This window comes from Lagenorhynchus albirostris, chromosome 10 (assembly GCF_949774975.1).
Source record: "Lagenorhynchus albirostris chromosome 10, mLagAlb1.1, whole genome shotgun sequence".
Lineage (NCBI taxonomy): Eukaryota > Metazoa > Chordata > Mammalia > Artiodactyla > Delphinidae > Lagenorhynchus > Lagenorhynchus albirostris.
In genome coordinates, this window is record NC_083104.1 from 43,001,949 (window position 1) to 43,025,399 (window position 23,451).

The 23,451-nt window shown below is 42.8% G+C and overlaps 1 protein-coding gene across 1 annotated transcript in view; it reads right to left on the reverse strand.

The window, feature by feature from the left end:
• Positions 1–23,451, reverse strand: part of SCN11A (sodium voltage-gated channel alpha subunit 11) — a 78,422-nt gene that overhangs the window by 43,295 nt on the left and 11,676 nt on the right. The window contains exons 5-14 of the mRNA XM_060162191.1: positions 22,799–22,900; positions 19,579–19,707; positions 18,040–18,143; positions 14,145–14,312; positions 13,311–13,374; positions 6,782–6,923; positions 5,945–6,142; positions 4,839–5,012; positions 2,076–2,205; positions 811–1,049 (exon numbers count right to left, since the gene is read on the reverse strand). Coding sequence (XP_060018174.1) covers positions 811–1,049; positions 2,076–2,205; positions 4,839–5,012; positions 5,945–6,142; positions 6,782–6,923; positions 13,311–13,374; positions 14,145–14,312; positions 18,040–18,143; positions 19,579–19,707; positions 22,799–22,900 — 1,450 coding nt within the window. The remainder of the gene's footprint in view (positions 1–810; positions 1,050–2,075; positions 2,206–4,838; positions 5,013–5,944; positions 6,143–6,781; positions 6,924–13,310; positions 13,375–14,144; positions 14,313–18,039; positions 18,144–19,578; positions 19,708–22,798; positions 22,901–23,451) is intronic.

The window sequence follows — 23,451 nt, forward strand, 5'->3', positions numbered from 1 at the left end:
AAAACATACATTGCTTTTTAAATTAGAAAAATAACATAAAACTGTAAGAAGAAAAGGCTAGACATTCTGGTAAGATTTTTAGCTAATTAACTCATTAGCAAATTACAGTAGAACATTCACTAGGTACTTACTTATTATTTCTGATATTTGGGAAACTAATTTTCCCTTGGGCCTTCTGCAGGAGCTATTAATTAAAGTGAACAGTTCTTGAAAAATCTGCTCCCCTATCTTAATGTTCCCAATTTAACTGAGAGTAGCTTCATCCAATAACAAACACACTGAAGCAAGCTCAAGTCTGGAACCCCACACCCACCCCACCCCACAAGCCTCTCACACCTACTCCTGGGAAAGAACCTCCTACAGCTTCCATGCTCTGACTCACCTTTCCAGGGAAAATAACACTTAGTAATGGCAGTCACACTGTTTTGTGACAAATGATGTCATCAATATCACTGGGGACCATGGTACTCATCACCATGGATCTCTGGATATGATTAATGTTTTCTTGATTATCCAAAATAGTTGACCGTTTAAGATGTCTCCTTGCTTCTGTCTTACCACTGAATGACCCTTTAGTCATCCATTAGATGACTAAAGAAACACCTCAACGTACTAGAGGGCGAACAGGGGCCCATGGAAAATTACTAAAATGGGTAAAAATAAAATCCTAACGGTCATCTTTTCCCTCTACTCCACCTAAGAGGACCAAAGACCTACGTTAGGTTAGGCCACTCACAAAATGTTTAGACTTTGAAAGAGTTATAATTCAAAGTTGAAATATGTTTTATATTTTAAAAAGCCTAGAGTTACCAAATTCCCTGTGTATAACATGTTCTCAAAACTCTGGTCCATTTTGTAATGCTCCATGGCCAAGAAGAGAGTGTTGATTATGATGCAGATGGTGGTGGCCAGCTCAGTAAAGGGGTCAGTCATCATGGTTCTCAGGGCCTTCTTAATGCACAGCCACCGGGGGCTACAGTCCCACACGAGGTATTTGGATGCCAGGTTTTCCCCACATGGGAGGCAAGGTTCCTGTGATTTTTCTTGTTCTGGAGAAGGAGAATTGAAAGAGCACTTGAGGAGTTAGGTCTGAGCCAGTCTGGCTGTTCTTTGCCTGGGTGCATTCCTTCCTCCCTCTTCCCTAGCATCTCCTGTGCTACAACATGATCAGTCAAGAAGGGTACTGACTCATAGCTAGGAAGGTTTCCCACACTCAACTTCCATGTGGTATAGTCAAGTACTTCAAGTCTTTATACTTATATTGAGAATCTGGGAGCAGGGCCACACTGTGGGAGATACAGATGGGGAAGTCAACACTGACTGGCTATGAACCCATGAGAGAGAAAGACACAAGCCCAAGTTATGTTCACTCAAGGAAGACCATGGTGACGGCTGTACCAGAGCACAGGAAGCTACCAGGGCTCAGGGGAAGGGGAGATATTCAGGCAGGGGCATCTATAAGCACTGAAACAAAAGGCATGCTATCAGTTGGTTGAATTCAGGCCAGAAGGCAGCTGCACCCTGATTTCCACACAATTTCAAGGCCTCATGAGATGATGCAATAGGCTCAAAAGTGCTAAGAACCCATTTGATCCCATTCTTGCTGGGACTTGAGTCCTGCCCTTGAACACGAACCCCTCAGTTTGGTCCCTGTTGCCTCCTGTTAATCAGGTCCATCAGATGGTTCCAGCCTGCATACGCACGTCTTCTTCTATTATTCATGTCAGATCCCTATTCTAACTTCAATGACAACTGTAACCTCCTGGAAACTTCTATGTCTTCTCTTCTTTGGCTGGCTATCATTGTCACTGAAACTTCCTGTGACTGCCTGGCCTGAATGAGAAGTCCCGTTGGTGCACTTGGTCCCACCACTACCCAAGTGGCAGCTCAGGGTGGGCCCAAAAGGAAGGCCTGCTTCTTCCAAGCCATTTTGCTCACATGCTCCAAAGTAGCATGGGGAGTCACTCTGCAGGAAGTACAGTGGGTTGCAAAGGGCTTCTGGGGGGCTGGAGAGAGGGAGAAGGGAAGGGCATCCTTGAAGTTAGGCTCCCCCTTGGTCTTGGAACAGAACTTACCGTGCATGGTGATGGTGAGGATGCTCACAGCGCTCAGTGCTCTCTGCCTTTGGAAGGGGTCTCTGTGCTCATCACAGTGCTCCACTGACAGATTCTGGGACAGTCGTTTGGTTTGTTCAAGTAGGTGTGGCTATAAGAGAAGGCATGGTGGACTGTCTAAGGGAAGGGGCGACCTCTCCTCAAAACTTGACAAACTGTTTCAATGCCACATGCAGCGAAGATGCTCAACTCACTTCAACTTCATGGCATGCCAAAGGTGCAGTTTTCTTAATTCACATTTAATAGATAAGAGAAATATGGTTTGAACATTCATATTTCTTATGTATGCCCATTTCTAGAGTCTAGAGTTGTACCTATAGAAACATTTCTTTCACTGTGTTTTATTCATTGTCAACAAAGAGCAAAAAATATTTTACAAAAACGAACGCGCAATGGTTCAGGGTATGAAAACAATAAAAAGTGCGATTTAGAAACAATGTTTGCGAGGGGCAGAAGTGGTGTATAAATTTAGAAAGGTGGATTGAGGCCACATAGTGAAGTGCCTTGAGTGGCTGCTTAAATAGATTTTGAAATAGTCAGTAACTAAAAAGAACAGTCAAAATAAATATCACAAAATCCATATACTAAACTTCAAGCACTCAGGCTATGTCTAAGAGCTTATTGATTCTCACCTTATCTACAACTCTAAAGTATCTAGAGATTAAAGGACATAAACCTTCAGCTAGCCAGAAAACTCAGGTATCCGTAATTACTTATTCCCCCAAAGTTCTGACCAACCATGGCCCCAGAGGGAACTATCCATTTCTGAAAAGCTATTCTAAAGGGAGCCTGTAGTCTTTCTATAGCTATTTCCTATTCTAGCTAAAGGGAAAAGACACTTTATGTTAGGTGTCTGGGTCTTTGTCTATTGCTTTGTGAAATGAGGAAAAACTTGCAAAATATTAAAAAATATATGCAGTCTCTTGAATATGCTGTGATCTGACAGCAAAGAAGCCTCTAAATCATGAGATCTTGCCCTGTCACTCCATCAGAGAACTGCTCAGAGCAGTGGGTGAGGTCCGTGCATCTACTTCTACAAAGGCCCTTGACCTCCCTTTCCCCACCCCGGGCTCAAGCACACACACCCACCTCCTGCCTGCTTCATCCTCCCCCTACCTCAGTAAAGAGGCTCTAGCCATTATTCCCTGGCCTGTATCACCAACATCTTCCTCTCTTTTGATTTCTCTTCTCCAGAATTAAAACATGTTCAAACATCCCCCACCTTAAATGATAAGAATAAGCTTTCTTTTTCTACAGTACATCCTCCCATAGCTTCTTTTCTGCATATCCTGCTGCCTACTCAATAGCCTGACTTGAATGCCCCATAGGCACCTCAAAATTGGCACATGCAAAACTTAGCTTGCTATCTTCCTCGCCCCCAGAACATGCTCTTTGCCCATCTCAGTAGATTACCCACCAACAAGTCGGCTACCCAAGCCATAAACCCCACCCTCTACATCTAGTCAATTGCCAAATCTTTTCCTCTGCAGATCACTGTAACCTGTTTATCTCTCTTTATCCTCACTGCCCTAACCATAGTTTAAGCCATTGTCACCTCTTACTTAGATCACTGCAACAACTTCTTAATTGGTTGCCTCCAGTCTCGCACTCCTCCAATCCCCTCTCTTCAATGCATCCAGGATTTCCACAATGTAAATCTAGTCATATCACTCTTCTGCTTAAAACCTTTCCATACTGCTTACCACTTGCTCTCAGTGTAAAGAATGAGCTCCTTAGCTTGGCTTCAAGGCCTTTTATTATGGTCCATATCTTACCACTAAAGCCTCTTGCCACCCCCCCAACCTCATCTCACACACACACACGCGTGCGCACACACACTTGCACATTTTCTACTGGGTCATGCTCTTTTGTTTCCAGGCCTATGCGTGTGCTGTTCTCTCTATGTGTAGTGCTTCATTCTTCCTTTTACCCGGTTAATTCATCCTTTCAGCTTACACACTGCTTCCTCTGGGAACTCTTTTCTGATCCACTGCTCTTTTCCCAGCCCCCACCAAGTCTGGGGTTGGTTGTCTGAAGCAGACACTATTGTTGGCCCCATCCATATGTCCTCAGGCTTCCTTTGGCAACCCAAACACTTTTGCCCTAACACATAGCACGTCAGAAATACAGAAAAATTATTGTTTCCTGACCACAGAAGTCTTGAACCAATGATGGACCAAAGCTGATGCATAAATACTCTAGTGCCCTCACTCCAGGGAGATTAAACTGGCTTAATAATGCACATTAATTGGCCACCTTCTCTTCCATGTATCACTTCTCCCCTCCCCTCTTAGTGCTTCCTGAGATCACTTCCCAAATAATCTACCTGCACTCTAACGTCTCAGGGTTTGCCTTGCAGGGAACAAACACTGCCCCTAAGACGATGCTCCTGCTCTGCTCTCCTTCAGTGATCATCATGTCGGTCATCACACTGAACAGTAACTGCCTCTTTGTCAGTGTGCCTTCATCATTACTTGCCTGTATTATATATCCCACGTATCCCCAGTGCCTACCCCAGTGCCAAATAAACACTGTCAACATTTTAAATAGACATCTGTAAATAAATGGATAACTGAATAGACACATGGATGCAGGGAAGTATGTGCAAATGGATGAATGGATAAATGATTGAGTGAATGAATGAGTCCTTTCAATTAGATTGACAACTTGACCTGTCCCCCTGAAGAGTGCCAAAGTATCATCAATCCCTTGGCCCAAACTTGCCTTTTTTGAAGAATCTTCATCAGAATCTAATCCTGGAACCTGGTCTTTCCCAGACTTTCTCAAAAAGAAGGATTTTCTTTTCTTATTACCAAATAGCTTTCTCTTCTTCAGGGAAAAAGATGATGCTTCAAGGGAACTAAGTGAACTTCTGTCAATACCCATGGCAACCAGAGCCTTAGAGAGTGAAAAAAAGCAATTAATGAACAGATCACACTCCCCACAGAACACTGTAAATGACTTCGACCTCAGTAAGCATTCTCTCCTCTCTTCTGGTAGCACTGGACCATTTTGATTGCTCATTGCCCAACTGTAATATGCTAGCTTTGTCATTGTTTATGTGGGATGCTAGCTTTGTCATTGTTTATGTGGGGAACATGTCCTGTTTGTCCACGAGATTGCAGCCCTCGAAGGCAGGGTTAACTCTTAGATACCTCTGTGTCACTAACCCTTAGCACAGTGCCCTGTATGTGCTAAGCATTCAGTAAATGTTTGCGCTTAACGCTGCAGACGTCAAGCACTTAAGATGGGCTTCCTCCTGACAAATCTCTGTGGAGGATGAGAAAAAGCATAAAACATGGCCCTGCTCTGAAATCTTAGAATCGAATCTTAGAATCTTAGAGCTGAAAAAATGTAAAGATGTCACGGAAACAATAAGAATGGTCTGTAAATATAACAAGGATTATAAGAAAGGATCATGATTGTCATCTCTACAGCCACCATGACTGATTTTCCAAACTCTCGCAAGCAAAGTCCCTGGACACAAACATCTCCAGCTTCCCACAAGAAAGCCTGGAGCAGAGCCTTAATTTACATATACATACATTTTATCCTCTAGCCAGCAATTTGGGATCTATCTTTGAAGGCTCAGGTTTCAGAAGGTCAACGTTCATCAAAACCAAGGGTTCCCTTCCTCAAAAGCCCTGCGCCTGGACATCTTAGTGGGAGACTGTAGCAGAGCCAGCTGCAAAGGGCTTAAAAATTCTCAGAAAAGCACCAGTTAGGAAAGCACTGAGATTAGGCCTTATACAGAAACTTTGAGTGTCAGACCCCATGGCCTCTGGGGTCCTCCCAAGCAGACCCCACTGTCTCACACCACGTGACCCTACCTCCTTCTCCTCCTTTAACAGCTGCTGGGCTTCCTGGAACATCTTCTCCTTGGCTTCTGTCTCAGCAGCTACATTCTTGTTCTGTTCCTCGTAAGCCATGGTGACAACGGCCAGGGTTAAGTTAATCAAGTAGAAAGAGCCCAGGAAGATGACCACCACAAAGAAGAAGACTGAGTAGAGCCCTGAGGTGCGCAAAGTCTGCAAGGGACACAGCACATGCTGGCATCTGAATCCTTCCTCCGCAGAGGGGTGACTTGACCTCGAGTGGAGATTACACTGTAGCAATTGGTCTCTCCCCAGCCCTGGTTGGCTCAGCTACCTGCAGCATCATCTACTGTCTCCCCCATCACCTAGAGCTCCTGATGCCCTATCTCTCAGCAAGGAAATGCCATCTGTACATTCACACAGAAGTCAGAGTGACTTTACTGTGACTTTCTCAAGGGTATTTGCATTTATTAAATTAAAAAGGCAAGAGAGAGAGCAATGCTGCATGAAAGCTGAAGCACTAGTGGTGGAACTTCAGTCAGTGGGGAATCTGGAGAGGGGTGGTATTTCTAGGAAGAGGAGTTTTTTTGTACTCTTCTTCCAAATATCACATTTATAGTCTTTTTTTTGATGTTTCTAATAGAATTTCTAAAACACAATTTAACAGTACAACTGTTAAGGATAAGAAATAGATGACAAAGGTGAAGGAGAGATGGTAGGTTATAAATAAATGATGAAGAGATAGATAAGTGATGGAAAGGGAGAGAGAAGGCAAGGAGGCAGAGGGGCAGGGAAGAGAGGGGGAGAGAGAGAGAGAGGGAAATAAAGAGAGAGAATGAATAAATAGATAACCTGTTGATAAAGCTTCTCCCAGGAATCTTGGGTCATAAGCCGGAACACGGCAAGAAAAGACCAGCCAAAGCTGTCAAAATTCGTGTAATTATAGTCAGGATTTTTATTGGTATGTTTGCATTCAAATTGTTCAGAACAAGCCCTAGATATTGGAAACAAAGGAACAGAGAAAGAATTACATACCCTGCAGCCCACCTCCCCTCGACACCCTGCCCAGGGCACTGATTCTTCCAAGAACCATGGGCTCACACTCAAAAGTTCTAGGTGAAGAGAATATTTATAGAGTTGGCCATCCTCCACCTTCCAAGCCTCCTATTCTATATCTAAACATGGGCACTCATAGACTTTTCTCAAATGGATTGATTAGGAAGTTCATACCGTCAGTTTTTCATTGAAAAATTAAGTGCAGTGACATAGTGAACACTTTACAGTAAAAAAAGGACATACAATGAATATGATGTCTCCCTCTCTCCCCACTCAGCCCCACTTCCTAGAGGCACAGTTTTAACAGTTACTTTAGTAAATTTCCAGAAGTCCTCTATGAATATAAAAGCACATATTATCAATATACATTTTCTATAATATATGGATGGGAGCATTCTTTGAACACTCTCTTGCACTTTGCTTTTTTCATGGAATGGTATTGATTGGAGGTCTTTTCCACCAGCATACAAGGAAATATCTCATTTCTTTTCATGTCCTACAGTTCTGGGATTTATATAAGTGCTTTGCTAATGCTAAATATTTAGATATCAATTGTTATCAGTCCTCTATTCTTACAAACATTTGGGTTTTACTTTAAAAACAGTAGATATCTTGCATATAGGTCTTTGTCCACATCACCAAAAACACATCACTGAGTGCATCTATCAAATATACTATGAGTATGTACTTTCTTAATTTGTAATAAACATAGTATTTTTATCAAAGTAACACATGCATGTGGTTTAAAAAAAGTCACATGGCACCAAAAGGCTTGTAATGAAAACCATTCCATCATTCTTCATCTGTCATTTATACACCCCAAATTCAACAACTTTTAGCTCTTTTAGGTCTGTTATCTCTAAATATAGTGCTTTTACTGGGAGAAGATCAAGGTGGCGGAGTAGGAGGATGCTGAGCTCACCTCCCCAATGAATACACCAAAAATACATCTACATGGGACTTCCCTGGTAGCGCAGTGGTTAAGAATCGGCCTGCCAATGCAGGGGACACGGGTTCGAACCCTGGTCCAGGAAGATCCCACATGCCATGGAGCAACTAAGCCCATGCACCACAACTACTGAGCCTGTGCTCTAGAGCCCGTGAGCCACAACTACTGAGCCTGAGTGCCACAACTACTGAAGCCCACACGCCTAGAGCCCATGCTCCACAACAAGAGAAGCCACTGAAATGAGAAGCCCATGCACCACAACTAGAGAAAGCCCGCGCACAGCAACAAAGACCCAATGCAGCCAGAAATAAACAAATAAATAAATTTATATTAAAAAATACATCTACATGTGGAACAATTCTCAATGAAAACAAACTGGACACTGGTGGTAAACTGGACACAAGACTGTAAAGAAAGATCCACACTGAGTCAGAAAGGAAGGAAGGAGAAGCAATCAGGTTGGGACTCCCTAGTTAGGGGCACAGAAGAGAGGGATATCATGGGCTTGGAGATCCTCCCCGGGGAGTGAGGGGTTTGAATCACATATTGGGCACCCCAGCCCTGGGGTCCAACACCAGGAAGACAAGTTCCCTTAGCTGGTTTGAAAACCAGTGGGACTTACAGGAGGGCTGTAACAAACTGAGACTCTGCTCATGAAGAACATATGCACACGCTTGCTTAATCTCAGGAATAAGGTGGATGCCCACTCTCACCACTTCTATTTAACATAGCATTGGAAGTCTTAGCCACAGCAATCAGCCAAGAAAAAAAAAAAAAAAAGTCATCCAAATTGGAAGGGAAGAAGTAAAACTATCACTATTTGCAAATGACATGATACTATAGATAGAAAACTAAAGTGTCCATCAAAAAAACTATTTGAGCTAATAAATGCATTCAGTAAAATTTCAGGATACAAGATTAATATTCAGAAATCTGTTGCTTTTTATATACTAATAATAAACTATCAGAAAGAGAAAGCAAGAAGACAATCCCATTTAAAATTACATTAAAAAGAATAAAATACCTAGGAATAAACTTAACCAAGGAGGTAAAAGACCTATACTCTGAAAACTATAAAACACTGATGAAGGAAACTGAAAATGATATAAAGAAATGGAAAGATATACTGTGTTCATGGATTGGAAGAATTAATGTTGTTAAAATGTCCATCCTACCGCAAAGCAATCTGCAGATTTAATGCAATCCCTATCAAAATAACCATGACATTTTTCATAGAACTAGAACAAATAATCCTAAAATTTATATGGAACCAAAAAAGACCCTGAAGAGCAAAAGCAATCTTGAGAAAAAAGAACAAAGCTGGGAATATCATGTTCCCTGACTTCAGACTACACTACAAAGCTACAGTAACCAAAACAGCATGGTACTGGCACAAAAATAGACACAGATCAATGGAATAGAATATAGAGCTCAGAAATAAACTCATGTACTTATGGTCAATTAATCTACAATAAAGGAGGAAAGAATATACAATGGGAAAAGGACAGTCTCTTCAATAAATGTGATGGGAAAACTGGACAGCTACATGGAAAAGAATGAAATTAAAACATTTTCTCAAACCATATACAAAATTAAACTCAAAACAGATTAAAGACCTAAATGTAAGACCGGAAACCATAAAACTCCTAGAAGAAAACATAGGCAGAACACTCTTTGACATAAATCATAGCAATATTTTTTTGATCTTTCTTCTAAGGCATAGGAAGCAAAAGCAAAAATAAACAAACTAATTAATCTTAAAAAGTTTTGCACAGCAAAGGAAATCACTGACAAAATGAAAAGACAACCTACTAGATGAGTGAAAATATTTGCAAATGATATGACCGATAAGGGGTTAATATTCAAAATATATAAACAGCTCACACAACTCTATCAAAAAAAACAAACAACCTGATTAAAAAATGGCAGAAGACCTGAATAGACATTTTTCAAAGAAGACATACAGATGGCTAACGGGCACATGGAAAGATGCAGAACAATGCTGTGAGAGAAATGCAAATCAAAACCACAATGAGATATGACCTCAAACCTGTCAGAATGGCTATGATCAAAAAGTCTACAAATAACAAATGTTGGCAGGAATGTGGAGAAAAAGGAAGACTAGTACACTGTTGGTGGGAATGTAAATTAGTGCAGCCACTGTGGAAAACAATACGGGGTTCCTCAAAAAATTAAAAATAGGGCTTCCCTGGTGGCGCAGTGGTTGAGAGTCCGCTTGCCAATGCAGGGGACACAGGTTCGTGCCCCGGTCCGGGAGGATCCCACGTGCCGCGGAGCGGCTGGGCCCGTGAGCCATGGCCGCTGAGCCTGCGCGTCCGGAGCCTGTGCTCCGCAACGGGAGAGGCCACAACAGTGAGAGGCCCGCGTACCACAAAAAATAATAAATAAATAAATAAATAAATAAATAAATAGGCTACAAGGATATATTACACAGCACAGGAATATAGCCAATATTTTACAGTAACTTTAGAGCATAACTTATGAAAATATTGAATCACCATATTGTACACCTGAAACTAATATGATATTGAGATTCAACTATACTATAATTTTTTAAAATGCTTATCCTGGTATTTGATTTATCAGTTTTAGTCTTTGTTGACTAGCTTTCTGCTGTGGTAGATAAGGGTTTTCCAACATCCCACCCTACCTCACCACTACTTATATCACTCTTCATGGAAAATATCACAGCCTGTGTCATTGGGTCTCCTGCGTCAGATACATTTTTTCTTGGCTATTTTGTATTGCTCTTTCTAAGTTTTACTCCCTCATTTTTCTGGACCAAACCTCAAGTAGCTTTTTAGGAAGACTGGGTGATCTTTGCACATATGGGTATATCTTTACTCTGCCTTCACAGTAGAGTTACAGTTTGACCAGAAATAGAATTTGGGGTTGAACATAGTTTTTCTTCAGAAACATAAAATCACTGCTCAGCTATTAACCCTATGCTGTTGTTGAGGATTCTGATACTGTTCCTTTGTGGGTAACCTTTTTCTCTTTGGTTTTCAGATCTTTTTCCCCAAAGATTCTGAAATGCCATGATAGTGCACCTGACACGGTCCTTTTTCATTCATTGTGTTGGCTACTTTATGGGCCACTGAGGTATTTGCATCTTTAATCCCAGGGAAATTCTCTGTATTATCTTTGCTAATTTCCTCCCTTTTGCTTTTTCTGTGCTCTATTTCTGGAATTCCTACTTAGTCAAAAGCTGAAACTTCTGGATTGATATTTATTCTCATATTTTCTGTCTCTTTCATTGCTTTATCTTTTAATTCTATATTGATTTTTTCTATTCTCCCCTTTGCACTTCTCACCACTATCCTACACGTGCATTTGCACAGATGCCAACACCCCTCTTCAATCCACAAGTCTTGTTCTTTCTGTCTCCTAAATGTCTTTGGGATTCATCCATCCATTTCTCTTCATCTCCACTGAACAGCTTCGTGACTCTCATCTGTATTAACATAGCCTCCTAAGTGGCTGCTTCATCTACTCTATCCATCCATTCTCCATGTAGCAGACAAAAGTGAGTTTTAAAAGTATCTAATCTGATCAGGTCTTGTTTCCTTTGTGATTGAAGTCAAAATCCTCAGCAGTGATGGGCTACCAGGTCCTGCATGGTTGGCTCCTGTCTCCTGTCCCTCTGCCTAACAAGCTTCTGGGCTTCTTACTATCCCCGCATGTCCTCATGTCCTGAGGCTTTCATCCTTGCTATTTGTACCATCAGGAATCGTTTGCTCTATCTTCTCATCCACCAGAACTTCCCACTCATGCTTCAGACCCATGTTGTAGTCACCACTCAGTCAGTCCTCAGAGGAGGCAGTGAGTAAAGGCTGAAAACCAAGCCTGGGCCCTGAACAGAGGCCTGTCTGGGAAGGTGACCTCAGATCTGCCATCTCCTTGGAAACTACCACGTTATGATCAGTGTCGAAGGTCATGTACTAGGAGTTCGCTTACTGTAAAACTCCTGAGCTTTGAGACTACACCTAGACTGAGAGAGTTGTGACTGGCACACAGTTGGAAACCAAGGCTTCTGCATCTGTATGTTTAGATGGCCCACCCCACCTTGGATTTTGCTTATAGTAACCATACCTGCCCTGCATGGATGATGGATCAAAGAAGCACTGTTGTGACAGCTGTTGGGCTCCTCATTGAATGAAAACAATGTACGTGCAGTATGTCCTGCCGAGGATCATTCTAGAGAGCTCAATAAACCCTGTATTAAAACCTAATAAGTCTGTGAGTTTGACCTAATCAGAATCTGTGACCACCACGAGAAGACTTCCTTAATTTTACAGGCAGGGTTACATCTCTGTTATCTCTCTCAGTATCTACAGGTCTCTCTTATAACATTCATCACACTTTCAAGAATTTACTGTACATCTCTGTTGCCTGAAAGATGTCAATTTCAAGAGGGCAGCACTCCTTTGTTTGTACTTGGATTCCTAGGGCCTAACACAGAGCTTGGCACAATGTTGGCCCTTGATACCTATTTGTTATTGAGAGATAAATGTCATCTATTTCATCAAAGTGCCTAGCATATTATCTTAATTTGAAATACACTCAATAAACCTTCACTGAATGAATCTCTCACCACAGAGAGTACTAATATCCTGGAAGAAGGAACAGTATCCCCAAAGGGTCAGAGGGCTAACTGTTGAAGTGAATGTGTATGAACACACATACAACAGTGTGTGCAATTAGAGGCAGTGGGGGTCACAGATCAACAAACAGAAGACGTGTGCTGAGATGTCTTCCATCAGGGCCATGTCATTGAACAGGAAATAGGCCTAGATGGGGCTTTCAGTCACAACATCCTTTCTTACCTTTGATGGCCTTGAATATCCGCTCCATAATGTCAAAATACCCCTATGTTTTCAGTAGGTTTCTCATCAGATACAAATTCAATATAATTTAGGAGAGAGAACTGCTTTAAACACTTGGAAATAATTTTTAATTTAGTAATGCACATCTAAACCTGCTTAGAGGGACTTCTCTGGTGGCGCAGTGGATAAAACTCTGTGCTCCCAGTGCAGGGGCCTCGGGTTCATTCTCTGGTCGGGGAACCAATCCCACATGCATGCCGCAACTAAGATTTTGCATGCCACAACTAAGGAGCCCACGTGCTGTGACTAACGAGCTGGAGAGCCGCAACTAAGGAGCCCGCCTGCTGCAACTAAGACCCAGCACAACCAAATAAATAAATATGTTAAAAAAACCAAATAAAATAAACTTTCTTAGACACATGAAATAGTAGTGTTTGAGAACTACCACCACTGCTTCTACAAGTCATTAGATAAAGACTGTCTGCCACATCACTTCAAAAAGATAGAATGAAGAGTATAAACATCTTACCCGCTCTCCATCCATGTGCCACATATTCTGAATTCAGTGGAATCTTTCTTTTCAAAGCAATAGTCTGAGAAGGAAATAATTATAAATTCAGATTTGAAAAAACAACATTGAAAGGAAAAAGAATAGCAAATATGCCAGATTATGCTTGAAACAGATGGTTCAGAATCCTCCAAAATGATCAAAGTGATCAAAGTGATCTCAATGAAATGATCTAGAGAGGAACTAGAGCCTAAGCCCTCAGGAAGATGCAAGAGAAAAAGAGGGAAAAGGAGAAGGAAGGAGAAATAAGAGGAGGAAGCAGTACCTCTCAGTACATAGAACTGAACCAGAGACCACCCCTAGGAGAAGCTGGACACAGGGTCAGCCCATGAGAAGCTCATAAACCAGGACAGTCATGGAGAAAGTATGGCCACATAAAATTCAGGACACATGAAATTGATATAGGGTTGACCTCAGAGTGGAGAGGGTGCAACATAAAAGGAGCAATATCATTGAAGAAAATACTTGGGTGGGGACAGGCACTGTGGGAAGTTGCTGGTCCCCTTTGGCCAAAGCCAGGCACTCTGAAGATTTCTGCAAAACATGACAAGGAAGTGGGCAGAGATGGAAGGTGACACCACTCCTATAGATGTGGCTTCAGGATTTTACTTCTTCATGGATACCCAAAGAATGAGGCAGTTCTCTAAGAAATGCATCTGCCCACTTGAGAACCCTAGAAGGACAAGTCATCCCTTGATCCTAAGACACTCTGTAATGCAGATCAGTAGACATATGAGTGGGGATAAATAAAAGTTAACCATGCACAAACCAAGGAGTGAAAGGTGGGGTGTTTACCTTTATAGTCAGAGTCACAGTCTTTCCTCACACATTTCTGGTTCAGATTTCCCATGAAGAGCTGCTGACCTACCAGGGCGAAGATGCTGAGGCAAAAGAGAGTCAGGATCATCACATCGATAAGCCTCTTCACAGAGCGCAGCAAGGCCCCAACAATGACCTTCAGACCTGAGGAAGAGTACAGATGTGGGGAGAAGCCCCCCACTCACACACACACACACCAGACACAGGCAAGGAACAGAGAGGGAGCAACAAGGCCTCAAAAGTTGTCTGATTGCATGCTGGTATCAGAAACTGGCCTGACCTAGGATTCTGAGGCCATAACGCTGTGCCTTAGAAGCTATGGGTCATCAGAGTGGTCCACTGGTCTAGGACTTGGCCTCTTTATCCTGCTCTACAGATGCCACAGGGCTGCTCTGAAGGGCAAGTGAGAAGACTTTGAGCAGAAACATGCCACAGAGACACAAGACATAACTTGATGACAGTTGTGCAGGCACCTCCACGGCTGGGGGTCACAGGCAGCATTAAGGCCAAAGTGAGGCCTCCTGAGAGAAGGAGCAGAGCTGTATTTAACATTTGGTAGCTACTACCTACTATAAGGTACACGAGGTGCCATGAGATATAGCTAAATTGGGGGATCAGGGAGCTGGAAGAAGGAGCTTTGTCTGGACCCAAATAATAAGGATGTCTTAGGAAAAGAAACTCAGATTACTACTTATTATAAGGGTTTTTAAAAATTCATTCAAGAAATATATTTACCAAGCACATACTATGTCCATGGTACACTGTCAGGCTGCCAAAGTTACAAAATAAAAAGGACATAGTCTTGCAGTCTGTTGGTAAATGTTTAAAATCAGCTCTTGCGGGGAGGGGAGACAGAGAAAGTCTTCATTTGCAGCATTTACAGATGTCCTTGTTTGCTGAATTCCGGAGCGTAGATCCCTCTTCTCCCTCCATACACCCTTCTCCCCCAGCTGTTTTCAAGCTACCAACATGACGTCCCTGGATGCAGAGTTGGAAAAAGATGTGCACAGTCTGCTGGGGAGTTGGAACAAGTCAGTCCCAGCACAACACTGAGTCACAGGCTCTGCTCTCAACACAGCTGGAGAGATAAACCAGCAGATGGCATCGGTAATGTGTGGGATGACACTAAGTGACAAAGTTTCGGTTGATCAGCATAAACCATGAATGGCAGACTTGAGAACACAAAGCAGCATCTGATGGGAGGCCAAGCCCACAGCAGATGACCTTCCACCAAGGGTGATGCCACATGAGGAGGAGACTTCAGGCCAAGCTGGGACATCCACTGGATTCACCAGTGCACTTATGTTCACGCCAAGATCACGTTTCCTCTGCATGGTCAGGGGCACCAAACACGAAAATAGTGTAACCTCATCTACGCCTGATTTTTCGTCTGTAACAAGAGGCTCGAGTCTTCTCCAAAGCAAGATGATTTGGATGAAAGATAGCTGTGATTCCTGAATTATTTTTACATAGTCCCATAAAAGATTGTATCTCATACTCTTCCTTCCAAAAAGCATCCAGGGATCTCATGCGTTTCATGAGTCAAAATGGAGAGTATGTTCACCTGCTTAGAGACGAGGAAGGGAACATGAAAGCTGCTAAGTGTCTCCCTGAATGTATATTTTACCCACGCGAAGTATGAGGGACTCAGCTCAGGCAGAAAGCCCCTAAATCTACCTGGGAAACCAAGGTCCACCTTGCAAAAGAGGAAGAGAAAGAGAGACATGTTCTACGTAAAGTGTCCTCTGACTGCCAGTTGCTTTATCACTATGCAGTTGTTCTTCTGGAGTTTCCAAAAATAACCACTGCCTCTGTATGAAAAAGATCCAAATTGCCTGGAGTTTTGATAGAAGAGACTAGAAGAAGAAGGGAAGAAGAAGGGGGGAAGGAAGGAGTCCAGAGGGAGAATATTTTTTAATAAAGTTTTTTTTTGTAAAGGAAAGAGAGGAAAGGGGAAGGAGAAGACTGTGCCATAATAACCTCATTTCTGATAAACTGGAATTCATATTTACAACCCCGTCCTTGGCTTCATCCTGATCCACCGAGCTCCTTCCTTGCCTGGCTTCCAAGAGACCACTTTTGCTCTCTTTCCTCCTTTACTGGTGGCTCTTGCTCATCTCCTTTGCTGGTTTCTCCTCTCTCCCCACCCCTTTAAGGTCTACAGTGCCTGGGACTCAGTCCTTTGTCCTCTTCTACTTTCCATCTATGCTCATTTTCTTGGTAATCTCATCAGATTCCATGGCTCTAAATATCATCTACAGGCTCATAATCTCCAAAATGATATCTGCAGCCCTGGAACTCCAGCCTCACATATCTAATTGCCTACTTGGTACTTTGACTTGGATGTCTCACAGCCATCTCAAACAGAACACATGCAAAGCTGATTCCTAATCTGACCCCCAAGGCCTGCTTCTCTCACAGCCTTCCTTTTCTCATTCAGTGATGATTCCATCTTTCCAGTCCCTCAGACAAAAAACCTTGACTCATCCTTTACTCTTCTTTTGCTCATATCATGTATACAATCAACCTGTCAGGAAGTTCTCTTGTTTCCACCTTCAAATTTACACAGAATCTGACCACCATTCACCAACTCCTCTTCCACTGCCTGATCTGAGAGCACCACCACCTCCTGCTTGGATTATGGCAGTGGCCCCCTGTGTCAGTTTGGGCCCTCTGAGAAGCAGACACTTTGAGACCAGATTGCAAGAGATTTCTTGGGGAAATGCTTGTGAGGAATAATCTGGAGGGAGTGAGTGGAGGGACAAAGAGAGCCTCAGACTGTGACACAGGGCTGACACCTGGGAAAGGAGATCAGGAAGGAAGCAGGATAGACAGGAAGTGCCTCAGACTGCAGTGCTGCTGTGAGACAGTCTCACCCTGGTTGCTGAGGAGCCGCTGAGCCAAAGTCCCACATAGAGGAGTCCCATACCTTTCAGGGGTGGGCCTGCACTAGCGGCCCCCACATGCAGGGAAGGCGTGATCTTGGCATGAACATGAATGCAGTGGTGAATCCAGAGAGGGGGCAGCTGGGACCATTAGTCAACTGCACTCCCTGCAGCAGGAGATCTGAGCAGCACATTTCCATGGTGACCAACATGCCTCCTATCTGGTCTTCCTGCTTCTACCTTTGCTCCCGCACATTCTGTTCCCCACACAACAGCCAGAGTAATCCTTTTAAAGCTTGGGTCAGGTCATGACTCCTCTGCTCAAAGCCCCTGCATGGCTCCCATTTCTCTCAGAGCAAAGCCCAAGTCTTCCCGGTACTTAGGTGCCTCCCCTTCACCTCTGTGGTCCCTCCTCCACCACCTGGCCCCTCATTCTGTCTGCTCCAGCCCCACCCACATGTTTTATAGTCCTCGGTCTGCAGACTGGCTGCTTCCTATGCTCAGAACACTCTTTCCCATATATCTGCTTGTGAAACTCCCTCACCACCTTCAAATCTGCTCACATCTCACCTTCTCAATGACACCTATCCTAACCACCCCACTAAAATTGCAACCTGCTTCCATGAACCCCCGTGACTTCCAAGAGCCACCACATCGCCTACTTTTCCATTTTATTTTTCCATGGCATATGTCACTTTCCAGCATGCTATATAATTTACTTATTTATTATAGTTACTGCTTAAGTCTGTCTCCCAACCCCCCACCTAGAATGTAAACTCCATGAGGGCAGGGACCTTTGTCTGTTTGCTCATTGATATATCCCAAGCAGCTAGCACAGTGGATATTAGGTGCTCAATACATATTTGTTGAATGATCAAATAAATGAATAAAGCAGAGTTTGTTAGTTTGTGGTTTACATGACATATTGAGAAATTTTAACTATTCTCTTCCGCTAAGAGCCAGTGTTGAAAGTTAGAGTGACGTACCTGAAATTACTGAAATTGCTTTCAAAGCTCTGAACACTCGGAAGGTACGCAGGGATGACAGACTGATGCTGCTGTCCTTGATATATGGTGAATATGACACAAACCTACAAGACAAAGCACAAGGAAAGTCCAGGCTTGTTCAGGCATGCGTCTGCCCGGCACATCTCCACAAAGGTCACAAGTAAGCACAGCCTGAGGTGTGTGTCCACCAGAATGAAATCTGCAACCTCCCCTTCCAATCCCACCTTCGTGTCAGGACCTGGCAATACCACTAGTGCTCTATTGCTATGGACCCTATGGACCACAGATTGCACAGGAGGCTGCTCTCAGTTAACCTTTACACTTGGACATAGATGAGGATTCCTTGAAATAGTCACTGCAGTTGTGGCTACATCCATGGATAACAGAAATCAACTTAAACATTTATTGACTTGCTATCAAGTTCCAGGCCCCAGTACACTTCCATAAGGTCTTACCAGGTGGCCAAGCCCAGAAGGAACCTAGGCGGTCTGGCTCCAGAGCCCACATACTACACCATCTCTCAATAACCAGGAGCACTTGACCATTGACCTTCAAATGTAAAACTCTGAAATTAATAGTAACTACTTCAAAGGGCTTTCATGAATATTAAACAGAAAAATATATGCAAAGTGCTTAAGACAATGGCTGGCACAAATTAAATAAGGTTGGGTTTATTATTATTGTGCTGGCAATGGGCCATTGCCCCTCTTGCTTTTTATTTTGCTGACTCATGAATTTGGAATCTCATCATTCGGATGCCAAATTGATGCCCTCTCCTTCAGGAAGAACTTCAACTCTAACCTCATGCCATATACAATAACTAACTCAAAATGGACCACAAACTTAATTAAACATAAGAGCCAAAACAATAACACTTCTAGGAGAAAACATGAGAGAAACTCTTTGTGACCGTTCAGTAGACAAAGATGTTCTAGACCCCTTAATTCCTCCTCCATGCTCTAACAGCTGGAATCATGCACAGCTCCTATGCTAGCACTCACTGTAGCAGGTTATAATGGTCATTAAATGCCTCACTTCCCCTCTGACCTGCGAGCTCCAACAGGGTGAGAACCATGCATGATATATTTTTTTTCATTATCACAAGCCCTATATCTGGCACAGAGCCTGGCCCCATAACAGGTCAGTGTTTGGTAAATAAATGGCTGAAAAAGTAAGATCATGAGTGTTGGCCTAGAAATGGATTTGTGAGGAATTCCCTGGCAGTCCAGTGGTTAGCACTTGGTGCTTTCATGGCCATGAGCCTGGGTTCAATATCTAGTTGGGGAACTAAGATCCCACAAGCCTCACGGTGCGGCCAGAAATGGATTTGTGTGTGTGAAGGCCTCTGATCAGTTGGCTACATGGTGCAGTTCAGTGTCAACCAACACTGCACTCACAGTTCTAGGCTTTACTTGGCTGCACTCAGCCAGTCATGTGTATCTACACAGGGCCCTGCTGGAAGCCAAGGGGCTTCTTTCCCACCCCTAGTCTCTTTGGTAAAAATCTTAACATTCTTACGCTGTTGCAATGACAATGGAGTCCAGCCAGTTCCACGGATCTCGAAGGAAAGAAAACTCATCCAGAATAAAACCTCTTGCCAATATTTTAACTAATGCTTCAAATATATAAATCCCAGTGAAGACATACCTACAAAGCAAATCATTCAGAACAAGAAGAAATATGATAAGCTATGTGAAAAAGAGAGAGCCCATTTGTCTGATATGACCTTCATGAGGTCAGATTCCATTTTAATGTGACATTTAACATTCTTGTCTTAGCAAATCAGAGTTCAGAAAGGTAAGGTCCTCAAGCAAGTTCTGGTATTTGGGATTTCTGAGAAAGAGGCCCATGGATAAAGTTGTAAAGCTGCTTTTAAACACCTAGCTTCACAGCCATATTCTTGAGAGAAGCTTCAGCCAACATGGACAGTCTTTTCAACAAATGGTGTTGGGAAAGCACAATATCCACATGCAAAAGAATGAAGCTGGACCGTTACCTTATACCATGTACAAAAATTAATTCAAAATGGATTAGAGTTAAATGTAAGACCTGAAACTAGGGACTTCCCTGGTGGTGCAGTGGTTAAGAATCAGCCTGCCAATGCAGGGGACACCAGTTCGAGCCCTGGTCTGGGAAGATCCCACATGCCGCAGAGCAGCTAAGCCCGTGCGCCACAACTATTGAGCCTGCGCTCTACAGCCAGCGAGCCACAACTACTGACCCCACATGCCACAACTACTGAAGCCCACGCGCCTAGAGCTCCTGCTCAACAACAAGAGAAGCCACTGCAATGAGAAGCCTGTGCATCGCAACGAAGAGTAGCCCCTGTTTGCCGTGGCTAAAGAAAGCCCATGCACAGCAACGAAGACCCAATAGATAAATAAATAAACAAATAAATAAATAAAAATGTTGTGAATATTTAAAAAAGACCTGAAACTATAAGACTCCTAGAAGAAAATATCTGCAAATCATATATCTGATGAGGTTAATATTTGGAATATATGAAGAACTCCTACAAACTCAGCAACAAAAAATTAAATAATCCACTTAAAAATGGCCAAATGACTTGAATAGACATTTTTCCAAAGATTACATACAAATTGCCAACAAGCATATGAAAAGATGTTCAATATCACTAATCATCAGGGAAATGCAAATCAAAACCACAATGAGATATCACCTCGTACTCATTAGGCTGGCTACTTTTTTTAAAAAAGCAGAAAATAACAAGTGTTGGTGAGGATGTGGCGAGATTAAAACCCTTGTGCACTAGTGGTGGGATTGTAAAATGGTGCAACCACCATGGAAAATAATATGGAGATTCTTCAAAAGATTAAAAATCTAATTACCATATGATCCAGCAATCCCACTTCTGGGTACATATACAAAAGAACTGAAAGCAGAGTCTTGAAGAGATATTTGCACACCCATGTTCACAGCAGCACTATTCACAATAGCCAAGAGGTAGAAGCAACCCAAATGTCCATTGACAGATGAATAGATTAATAAAATGTGGTATATATATATGCAATGGAATATTATTGAGCCTAGGAAAGGAAAGAAATCCTGTCACATGTGACAACATGGATGAATCTTGAGGTCATATACTAAGGGAAATAAACTAGTTTAAAAAGACAAATATGGTATGATTCCACTTACAGGAAGCACCTAGAGTAATCAAATACACAGAGACATAAAGTATAATGGTGGTTTCCAGGGGACTGGAGGGGAGGGCAGAATGGGGAGTTACTGTTTTATGAGTACAGAGTTTCAGTTTTGCAAGATTAAAAGAGTTGTGGAGATGGAGAGTGGTAATGGTTGAACATCTGTGCGAATGTACTTAATACCACTGATCCGTACACCTAAAAGTGATTAAGATGGCAAATGTGATGTAATGTGTATTTTATCACAATTTTTAAAAAAACTATTTCCATTTTATTCCTTTAGTCCTTCATCATGTTCTGCCTTCTAATTTATTTCCCTTCTTCCCCTTCCACCTCCTCCAAAAGACAATACTCTAGCTCTCTTGTTATAATCCCAATAAAAATATGCTTGATTGGCATGCGCGCGCGCACACACACACACACACACACACACACACACACACACACACACACGCTGGTCCCACATCTGGGACAGAAACAATGATTTTGAACACTCTGCTGGTTCAGAGTAAAAGAAGTGGACCTTTTCTGGTAGAATGTCCAACGATTGTTAGCCCTCAAAGCTAAAGAACTAAGGTCTTGGGAACTCGAAGAATCCCAAAGCAGCTAAGTCCAAGAGCAGAAATGGTCATGAGGCTGCCTTGGGCAAGAGCTACTTCTGCTTCCGCTTTTTTCTAAACTGCTCACATTTTAGGTGACAAATAAACACAGAAGGTTAATTAATGTCTGCCCGTAAATGCCATCTTTTAAACTCAGGTATAATTTGTAAAATTATAGGTATTTTGAAAAAAGGCTATAATTGCAGATGTGTGGGATTCTGCAAGTCTTCATCTAGATCTCAAGCAAATGAGACAGCCACCTCTGACTGCTATTTCTGCCTAGCCATTTAGCCTTCCACCTCCCACCCTGCCATTTTCTCTTTTCCAGCAGAAGCCTGCCAGTGGTGGGACATGTAGACCAAAATGACATCTGCTATGGAGTACAGCCATGCCCACCAGCAGGAAGCAGGGCTTGAGATCTCCATGATAGGGAGACCTCAACCCACCAGGCAAATCAGGCCCTCTGGGGTGTGTCACTGTCAGTTCAACCATAGTTAGGGTGTCCAGTCAGGGCCATGGTTGTCTAGCTAGTAAACCCATTTCTAAGACTCTATTCTAAGAAAATAATGATTTTTTAAAGTAGCTTTATACCAAAAGATGCTTGTTGCAATGCTATTTATAGTAGTAAAATACAAGAGTAGTTAAGTAAATTATGGTATAGTCACCTGATGAAATATTGTAGCATCAAAATGGGCTCCTATTAAGCCTACCTAAGGACAAAGAAGACCACGTAAAACTAGACATAAAATCTGTATGTGTGCTGTTTATTACAAATGTAAGTTTAAAAGGCCTTTAAAGACAATTGTAAGTGTACATATACAAAAATGAAACTGACTCTGCCAGCATTTGTGCTGGGGATCTGGGATTATGGGTGACTTTTTCTTCTCTCCATAGCTAAAATCTGAGGTAATCATAATTCTTTTAGGTTTATTTGCTTAAAAACATAGGACAAATGCATGCAGGACAAACACTTACTCAGCACTCTCAGTATCTATGTTAATGCTGTCCTTCCCACGAGTCATGGCCATGAACACGCAGTTGATGATGACGGTGCAGATGATGAACATGCTGAACAATGTGACTAGGGCCGTTAAGGCAGCTACACTGCAGGATGGCATGTGTCATTAGTTATTGTAGTTGAGGCTGTGGGGGTCCCTGCAGGGCCCCTTTTCTGCAGGAGCATCTGTCCTCTAACTGTGAGCGTTGGCTGAGAACAACCCACAGCTGTCCCCTCCCTTGAAGAACTGTCCTCAGCCTGAATGGCAGCCTCCTCACCGTGGAGGGCTACACTCCCTTTCCACATGTCTGACCGACAGATTTACAGAAACCGGGCCTCTGGCTTTCAGACGGGGCAGCTCTGTGATAGATTCATGCTCTGGAGATCCCCGTGGCTCCAGCTGATGTCTGATGTGGGCTCAACTGAGACCCTGTCCTTGCTTGGCTCCTCCTTTTGCTCCATGCTGTTTCCGTTTTTCCTTTTCCAGAGAGCACTCCCCCACTAAATCACTTAAATAAGAATCCCATCTCAGGCTCTGCTTCTAGGGAACCCAACTTAAATAGATATTCCTTCCCGTTTTCCTGAGTACTTCCGTCTACCAACCCACGTCTTTTTCACACCCCCCTTCCCC